Below are 9,904 nucleotides of genomic sequence, written 5' to 3'. Positions count from 1 at the left end.
CATGGAGAAAAATAATTAACATCAATAAGTGGAACTATGCAATTCATTTTCTTGTACCAATAATGAAACTTAGTTTCTTTTGTGGGTTCGTTTTTTTAATTAGAGATACTGAGATCCTGATAGAAGAAGACAGGCGATGGGCCTGGTGTTGTCTATTAGTTTTCTGAACTCAACTGCCTTGTTCAGGGAAAGCAGCCCTTTTCTTGCTCTTTTTAGCTTGACGATTTCTGCCGCCCTCCCCTAAAAGACCTCTGGAATCGCTGTTGGAATGGCCTTTGTCCTTTGATTCTTAGCGGGCAAAGGGGACCGCCAGGGGGAGGCTTCACCGGCAATCCAGGCTGCACTCTTTATTCACGTGAGGGGCACTAGAACCATCCTTCAGCCGAATTTTTACTGAAGGAAAAAAAAATGTTTGAGAACCTCTGAGTTAATCACCTAAATTGCTTTATACTTTCTTTTCCAGAAGACAGGCCCAACTTTGGGGTTAACAGGGAAAAGCGAACCATTTCTACACTTGAACGTACACGAACCCCTTAGTAGTTACCACTGGCATCGCTTCTTTGGACCTTGATTACACTGCGTGCCCTTCACCTGACACGTCTCTCCGAACTCCTGAGTCACGCTGTGCCGCGTCGCCGCTCGGGAGCAGACGCGGCCGGGCCCAGACAGCGCGAGGCCGCGCGGGGAGGGCCCGGGCCGAGCACCGAGCGCCGGGCGCCGGGCGGGGGCAACCGGCGGGGAAGGAGACGCGGGTGCGTCGGCCCGAGGGAGCCCGCGACGCCCGGTCCCTCAGGCGCCGGACGCCGGATACCCACCCGCTGGAAAGGGCTGCATTCTCGCCCTTTGTATTTGTTTTGGGACCCAACCAAGAAACAGCGAAGGAGAGGGGAAAAGATACGTTTAGAACATTTTTTTTTGTTTTTTGTCTAAAAGCTATCTTTAATGTCACAGTCACAACAAAATAGTCGTTAGCAAGTTTTCGTGTCTGTCTGTAAGGAAATCGATGTGGGAACAGTCCAGACAGAAGGAAAACACAGCGAAGTGGACAGCGCGCACCCCCAGCGCCGGCGTCCGCAGGCCGGGGGCGGGGCCGGGCCCGTGACGTCACGGCACCGCGCCTGGTGTTTTTGTGTTCCCAGCTCTCCGGGGAAGCCGCCGGGATTTCTCCACCTGGCCGTCGCTCGTCTCCAGGCAGAGGCCCCCGAGATCCCTTCTGAGCGCTTGGCCAGGCAGTGTTGCGACGGGAGGCGACATTTCCCGAGAGGCTCGGGTATCATATTGAACTTGGAGGAGGGAGGCAGGACGCGAGAGACGCAGCCATCAGCGAGGGAGGCAGGCCCCGCCCGGGGATCTTGGAAACCCTGCGGTCCACCATGAAGTTCCAGTATAAGGAGGACCATCCCTTTGAATATCGGAAAAAGGAAGGAGAAAAGATCCGGAAGAAATATCCGGACAGGGTCCCGGTGAGTGCGAGGGGAGGGGGAGGGGCGGGCGGGGTGGGGGTCGCGGTGGCTGCCCTAGGGCGCCGAGGGGGCTCTGGAGCAGGAGGTCCCTCTAATCCTTTAGCCCTGAACGCCCTTCACGCCCGGAGCCAATCGCCATTCGGACCTGCGGGCCTGTTAAACCCGCGTCCCCAGGCGGTCCCCGTCGGTGGAGCTGACCGCGTTTTTAGGGCCGAGCCTGCGCGTTCAGTGACTCAGCAGTATTCGGAACGCGGGTGGGTCGCGGTGTTCGCCGAGTCGGGCCGTCCGTGCGGGAGTGGTCGGGACGCGGCCGTGGCTCGCTGCGTGTGGCAACGCAGGGCGGCTGTCACGGCAGCGACTGAAGCGGCGGGGTTTGCTCCCACCGACTTCTGCCTCGGATCGCCCCCCTCGAGGGGAGTTGACTTTGCTCTTCCTGTCTTCGGGCTTGGGGCGAAAGGTTCGGAAGCCAGGAGATTCTTTATTGTCTTCTCAGAGCTGGGGACGGGGAGGGTGCGCCACGGGACAGGCCTGGCCCGGGAACAAGGTCACGTTCTCTGCGCAGCGGCCCGCCTGGCGCTGCGTTCTGGTCCCCAGGGCGAGCGGGGGCCGCCGGCCCTTGCCCGGTATTGATCCTGGTACGACGGTACCGGCGCGGTAAGCCAGGGCTGAGCCTTTTTCTTTTTGGTTTGGACTCCAGCTTGAGTAGTTTAAAAGAGTGCAGGCCGTGAGGAGGAACGGAGAAGAAATATTAAGGCATCTTTCAGCATCCGGGCGCTTTCTCCCATTACCCCTCCTCCGCCCACGCGCCTGGGTGTCTCTCTAATGTAGGCTGCGCAGCCTAGTTGGAAGGCAGAAGACTTCTAAGTGTGGTAGAGGCGACAGTAGCTGTTGGGTTTTGGAGATGGGGTAGCAGAGATTTTAAGGTTGTGCTCTTTTTTCTTCAGGCAGGATAGGATAAGTATACTTAAAGGTAAAAGAATTGCAGTTACCTGATGTCTTTTCTTGACCTGCAGGCACTCTTTGGGATTCTTCTTCAATATTTACCTAACTTGCATGGTTTCATAGCTACCAGAAGCAACTTGAGCCTTAGCCCAGCAATAGAAAGCCCTTGCACTTTTCCTGTAAGGAAGAGAAGACATGAGGGCTTTTCCATTTCCCAGGAATTACACACCAAAGGGTTTTCAGCTGAAAGCAGGGTGCTAACCCCTACCCAATAAAGGATCCTTCACAAATTACTTTCCTAGTTTCTGTCCCCTGGATGCCTGCTTTTAAAGTTTCCCCTAATTCTAGTTATACCAATCCTACTCTCAAGTAATATTTAAAAATGACAGCTAACTTTCACTGATAGCTTACCATGTCCCTGGCAGTACTGAACTCTTTCCATATTCATTCACTTAATCCTCAAACGATTTTAATCCCCATTCTAACGATGGATAATCTGAAGCACAGAGAAGTGAAGTAACTACCTAAAGGTTTCACATTGCTGGTCTGTGGCAGAGCCAGGATTCCAGTCCTTTCTCTTAGGATTCCAGCCCTGTCTCTTGGGCTCCAGACCTCTGTGAGCGAATACCCTCCATGCATACCATTTCTCAATTTCTAATGCAGTTCTGTTAGAATTAATTATGTGCTGTGTGCCTCACACTGTTAAGCATTGGAAATAGATAAACTGTTGCTGCCTTCAGCACCACAGGGCAATGAGGTGCCAGAAAGGCAACCCAGGAAACAAAATTACTGCTGTTTATTCAGAACTTGCTGAGTACAAGGCTGTGTTCCAGTACCATTACATGTTATGGACCTGTTCAGAAATCTAATTACAATTTCCAGATTTTCCTCCAAACTGAACTTTCGCAGAAATTCATGGCACCCTTGGGACAACCCTTAATCTTGCTATGCCAAAGTGTCCTGTTTTCGGTCACCTCCAAAGAGGGTGCGAGATTAAATGATTTCTAAAGCAAAGCCCTTTCCGTCTTGAGCATTGGTGTTATCAGTCACATACTGGACTGCTTACATCACCTGAATGTAGCCCCACCAATATCTCTGTTTAGCTGCTGTCCACAAGAATAGGTGTGCTTACGCCTTGGGAGATAGCAGACTCATGGGATCTTGAGATTATCTTAATAGAATGTTAGCCACATTTTACAGATGAGGAAAACTGAGACCCGAAAAGGCAAAGCTTCTAGCCCAGGATCCATTTTAAGTGAGGAATAGAGTTGGGATTTTCTGAAACCTGAAATGTTTTCTGGTAAACCAAGGCTTTAGTGATTACCCTTCCCTTCCTGGTCCTCTCTGAATGTGTCCCTGCACTCAAGTTACTTCAGTCTGCTTTATCACTCTTTCTGTACCTTCCTTTGTGGGTTTCATCTCTTCTTACTGATAAGAGCTGCCAGGTCTCAGAGTTAACAATGCTAGGCGCCCTCTATTTCCCTTTGATTTTATCAACTGTGCTGTCTTCTGTCCATCCTCACTCTTGTGCCTTCACTGGTCTCTCCCTGGAGCTTTTCCTACTTTTTCTCTTTCATTTTTGACTCAAATTTCTCCATCCCAGTTTTTATTTTTAACCCTTTGCAACATTTTAGCATGTAGGAGAGTCATAGGAGGCTGAATTATAGTTGTTAACCTTTGCACACGGATGTCGAGTGTGACTCGACACGGTTAGCAAAAATTATAGAGATTAAAATTACTCTTTGAATGTATCAATAATTTGAAATGTAAAAAAATTCAAATAAGTAAGTTTGTATGAAAAGAAACTCCAGTTTTTTATTCTACTGCTGTACTTTGTAAAATCTGAGGTTTTTAAAAAATTAGATCCCGAGTAGAATAAAGGAATCGAGAAAAAAGCGAGTGCAAAGGGTTAAGTTTAAATTGTGATTATGGCCCCCTGGTCTTCCTGGTGCAGGATTCTTTCTCTTACCACAAAACAACGTTTTTCATTAATTTTAATCTGTTCCTTTTAAGGCAAAAGCTTTAAACCCCTTCAAACTTAATCTTCATGTTTAAATAGTTTATAATTTATGAAGCATTTTCACATAAAATTTTATGTATTAAGTTCACATTATATTAATACTGTAACTTTAAAAATTATGTGTTGAAATGTTACCTTCCTTTTACTCCTTGGAATATTGAAACTCAGAGAGGTTAAGTGGCCAGTTGGAGTTCACGCAGCCATTAAAAATACTTGTCTAGTATTTGTTTCTGCTTTCTTCACTTTAACTTTTCTATATTTCTTATACTTTGTATCTAGAATGATTCTGTTTTCTATACTAAAAATTCGAAGCTCATGGTTTTACAATAGGTATTTTCTATTTTGTAAGTTTAAGTGTATAAAAAATCTGTTTATATATATCACTTCATTTTTTTCTCTTTTTATTACAGAAATAGATGATCTTTATAAAACTTGGAAGTATTGTCAAAATGTGTAATATGGACAATGAAATTGCTTAAAATTCTAACATAATCAGTATTGACAAATGGCTTATATCCTGACATATTACAGAATGTCAGATTACAAGAACTGTTTTAACACTTTTTTTATTCAATAGTATAGAAACATTTTTTTCCTGTCTTTATTGGAAATTTTGACAAAGTATAAAATTTATACATTATTTGCACTTTTAATCAATGGTATTTATAAGAAACAATAAAACTAACAGGTGATCAGGACTATCTGAGAAGACCCAGCCTTCTTGATGGTCTAATTAAATACCAGAAAATGTATGTCCTGTAGCGTATTGTGTAGATAACTTATAATTACTTAAAATCAAGGTTATTTTTGCTCTTCATTATGCGCACTCTCTTGTCTCTTCTTACTGCAGTAATGAAACTATAACCTCCTTCACGGAAGCCCATTTTCCCCATATGTTTTGTCAGGGGTAGGAGGACATACAAAATGGAAAAGTTGTATTGGTCTAGACAAAAACTCACTTCCAATAGGGTGCCTGTAGTATGTGGAAGGAAAAAGACTAGGTTGAATTCTGTAGTTTTCATCTCCCCACTGACCCCCTCTCCTTCCAGGTGATCGTGGAGAAGGCCCCGAAAGCCAGGGTGCCTGATCTGGACAAGAGGAAGTACCTAGTGCCCTCTGACCTCACCGGTAATGCTCTTTCCCTCCCTGACCCTTCCTCCTGTGACAAAGCATTCTCTGTGCTTATTATTTGCATGACCTGTGAGATTGAGAGGAAGTACAGAGGCGAACAAGTGAGTGGGATTCTCCAGAGAGTGAGCTCATTCCAAAATGACATCACCAATTCCTTAAGCATTTCCCATCACCATGTCTTGTTTGATTTAGGAGAAACACAGAACAGAACATTGAAAGGAAAGATCAGATGCTCATTATTTAAGCCACTTTTAAATTTCAGCTTTTGTTATTGTGATAAAAATTTGTTCAGAAAGGCAAATCAGCCTAGTTTCTGGGGAGAATCACATTTTAGAATTTCTTTACTAAATACTTTGTCTCTTCAGGCTCTCGTCGTTTTGGGGTTTTTTGTTTTGTTTTGTTTTGTTTTTGTAATAAGTTTTATAGATTCTGTTTGGAATTATAAAGAATATATTCAGTCTTCACCTTGCTCCTTAATGGAATACCCACTGAATCTAGGAGACACTGGAAAGATTTTATAGATACATTTGGTCCAGAGTTAATAGATTTGAATATCAGCCTTACAGAAAATTTTCAGTATTTTCAGGAAAAGGCAAAGCTTTAATTTCCATTCATTGCCCCAACATGGAATTGAGTGACCACGCTAAGATTACCAGAGTCCAGTAAACCTTTTTCTATAATTAGTTTTTCTAAAGGTGGGAGTAGGGATGAAAGGATATTTCAAAGTCAGATTTAGACAATAGTCCGAATGTTTTGGTCTGGATTTACATAGTATTCCCTTAAAGTAGTCCTAAGGCTATGAGTGGATATAGTAACATTAGGTCTGAGATATAAGCTCTACTATGGCATGTCCGGGACTACGTGGGCCTCATTGAGTTTAACTTTTTATTTTGGAAGCTCTAGGACAGTATTTGGCTCTACTCAGATGATATATAAAGCTGGTGTTTACTCTCAAGAAAACAGATGCAATAGGATTTTTTTCTGGGGCTTAACCTTCTAATCCCTTGTTTTCTTCCTTCTTGACTTTCTTTTCCTTCTTCCTTCATCTAGTTGGCCAGTTCTACTTCTTAATCCGGAAGAGGATCCACCTGCGACCTGAGGACGCCTTATTCTTCTTTGTCAACAACACTATCCCCCCCACTAGTGCTACCATGGGCCAGCTGTATGAGGTAATGGTCCTGGCCACACAATGCTGGATGCCGTCCAGTGCAGCCTGGCATCGTCTCCCTTTTGTTCCGTGTATGTTGGTCACACACCTGAGAAGTGGGGCAGAAGGTGTTATTTGTCAGGATCCTCTTACACATGGTAGTGCGAGGCTCCGGGAGATTAGATACCACTTGTTCTTTAGGGATTGAGCACTCTGCTAGATCTAATCCTTTTGAAATCTCTTCTCAGTCTTGCCTAACTATAGTGTTTTAATGCTGGATGGTTTTTATTGAAACAGCAGGAAATGGTTCCTAAAAGCAAAAATGTCAAAACATTTACCCATTTGCAGTTCCTGTTATTCTTGTTGGTGACATATAATTTGTGGTGAACTATGCATTCAGATCCCAGTTCATTATTTTATTCCCATTTAACAACAAACTGAGAAAGCAAATAATAGTAAAGCCAGCTGCTTTTTCATTCTGATGCTAACCTCCTTAAACTGAAGGTTTCTTTCTCTTCACAGCGCCCTGTGTTTTGGTTTTAGACAACCACTTAGATCTAAACATGGGCAGCTTTGCTTCTTAGAACAAAGACTGTGAAAGAGACTCCCCGTTATCTGGCCATAGTAAATCAGATAAAAGGAATGTTAGTATTAGGGCAGAGTTTTTAAATGGATTCATTTGTCTTAACAGATAAACTCAGGGAGAATAATTTGTGTGATTTAGTTTAATTGGTAAACTGTTAGAATCTAATATGAGAAAACTATATTAAAGGACTTTGTCATACTGTAAATATAGCCTAAGGTCATAACTGTATTATTTTGTAAACTATTTCACATAAGATGCTACCTTCTGCTGTGTCCCGGTACATAAACTTCTTTTATTCCATAGCATATATTCCCTATTAGTGTATATTCTAGTATACATGTCTTGTGGGATCTATTGTTGCCAGCATGAGCTTTTTAAAGGCATAGACTGCTTTAATCATCTTCATATCCCTAACACAGGGGTCCTCAAACTTTTTAAACAAGGGGCAGACCGTTGGAGGGCCGGACTATAGTTTATAAAAAACTATAAACAAATTCCTATGCACACTGCACATATCTTATTTTGAAGTAAAAAAAATACCCGCATGTGGTCAGCGGGCCATAGTTTGAGGACACCTGCTCCTAACACCTGTGGGTACTATGTTCTCCGTGAAGGTTTTTTGTTTGTGAATCAGAGTTCAGAGTTTAATTCCAACCATTTCTGTTTATACTTTATTCCTCTTTTTAATGGGGGTGGATGACACCTTCCAGACCTACCCTACAAGGTTGTGTGCAGCTCAGAATCCTAGAGATGGTGGATGTGAATGTTTTCTAAACTGTTGTCTTATCTCTTCCCCTAGGACAACCACGAGGAAGACTATTTTCTGTATGTGGCCTACAGTGATGAGAGTGTCTATGGGAAATGAGTGGTGGAAGCCCAGCAGATGGGAGCACCTGGACTTGGGGGTAGGGGAGGGGTGTGTGTGGGACTTGGGGAAAGAGAGGGAGGCTCCCACCATGGAGGAGACAGAAGGTGAAGACATCGAGAAACATTACACCGCACACACCATCATCACATTTTTACACGCTCAATTGATATTTTTTGCTGCTTCCTCGGCCCAGGGAGAAAGCATGTCAGGACAGAGCTGTTGGATTGGCTTCCATAGAGGAATGGAGATGACATAATTTCACAGCATTCTTGAGAATGACTTTCTGTGCAGTTTCATAGAAGGGTCAGGAAGTGGGTGGGTTGGGGCCAGTGATGATTACAGTCCAGTAGCAACTCCCTGCTCTTTGGGCAGAGATTTGACTTTTGACATTTGCAAAAGACAAGTAGGGAAAGGGTACAGGAATGTTTTAGGACTTGTGGTGGTTAGTGGACCACGCCTGGGGACCAAAAGAGACACAGTGTAATTGAAGCATTGTGGCCCCTGATCTCACACCTTCTCCTTCCCATCTCAGTCATAATTTCACAGATGTCACAGTGCCACCCCAGGGGTGGCAGTAGACATCACCCCAGAAGTTTAGATGGCGCTCTCTTACCTTTTAAGGTGGTTGATTATGAAGATAGTTTTGATAAGTGTTAAACTGGAATTGATGGTGTGTTGAGCATCTCAGTCTAACTTGCTCTCTCTCTGGTGCCACTTATCCCACACCTACTTTGGAATTTAATGAGCCTCAGGCATTTCCAGTTGCAGACTAAAACTACTCCAGCATCTCCTTAGCATTTTCCACATATAGGGACAAAGATGTCTTATGTAGGGAAGGGGCAGGTATGAGGTAAGGTAGATTACACCTCCCCCCCATCCAGAATTCTTGCTCCCGTGCTGCTGCCCCTGCAGTCTCACGCACAGGAATGCTACGTGATGGCCGGCTGCTTCCCTCCTTCGGTTTGCATCCGCCACAGCTGCTAGTTAGAAAAGTTTGGAGGGATGACTTTTAGTAATTCATGGGGATTTTATTGATTTATTTTCACTTTAGGGGTTATGCGGGGTGGGGGTGGGGAGCAGGAATTACACTCAGATGTGACATTTCAATTCATCTCTGATAATGAAAAGGGTCCTTCCTGTTGGGGGCAGCCTGTGTGTCAGTTTTATCAGCTGCAGGTTCTTGTGTAATGAAGTTAATGCCATCAGGCCAAGGAAATAAAATAATTGCTTATCTTAAAAATCCATCCTGAGTTCAGAAATGTTGCCTTTATTTAATAAGCATTAGAGTAGATGACGTGGATTCTTTGAATGGTGAACTTTGAGTGGAGGAGGCTATTAGCGATGAGTGCACATATGGTCAGACCTGCGTGTGTTTGTTTACTCAGCTCTTTACTGAACCAGAGTTGCTGTCCAGGGGTGAATGTTTGGTGGGGCAGTGTGCCTGGTGCTTGGCGATACGTGCGTGATTTTCTCCTCCACAGATAAGTGCATTGTCATCGCTTTTTGTGTTTTTTAAGGCCGAAGGTGGAAGACTACCTACTTCAGAGTATAGGGATAGGGCGTGGGTGTGCTAATTACAAATTCAGATGTCTAAGCCATGTCTTAGATTTAGCTGACTCAGAATCTTAGCGTGGGTGTCTGAATTTTAACAAGCTCCTCATATGATTCCTGCTGCACACTGAAGTTTGAATGTCATTGCTCTGGGCACCAGGTTTTGCTCAAAGTCCCAACCACACCTTAGTCTCTC

The 9,904-nt window shown here is 44.3% G+C and overlaps 1 protein-coding gene across 1 annotated transcript; it reads left to right on the top strand.

The window, feature by feature from the left end:
- Positions 1-1,093: 1,093 nt before the first annotated feature.
- Positions 1,094-9,401, top strand: GABARAPL1 (GABA type A receptor associated protein like 1). The gene is made up of 4 exons (XM_012755532.3): positions 1,094-1,463; positions 5,475-5,553; positions 6,607-6,725; positions 8,089-9,401. Exons 1-4 carry the CDS (start codon positions 1,374-1,376, stop codon positions 8,152-8,154), a joined length of 354 nt encoding a protein of 117 aa, XP_012610986.1. The 5' UTR covers positions 1,094-1,373; the 3' UTR covers positions 8,155-9,401.
- The last annotated feature ends 503 nt before the right edge of the window (positions 9,402-9,904 follow it).

The sequence above is a fragment of the Microcebus murinus genome, chromosome 10 (genome assembly GCF_040939455.1).
Source record: "Microcebus murinus isolate Inina chromosome 10, M.murinus_Inina_mat1.0, whole genome shotgun sequence".
In the NCBI taxonomy this organism is placed as follows: domain Eukaryota; kingdom Metazoa; phylum Chordata; class Mammalia; order Primates; family Cheirogaleidae; genus Microcebus; species Microcebus murinus.
This window is presented reverse-complemented; position numbering and strand designations above follow the sequence as displayed.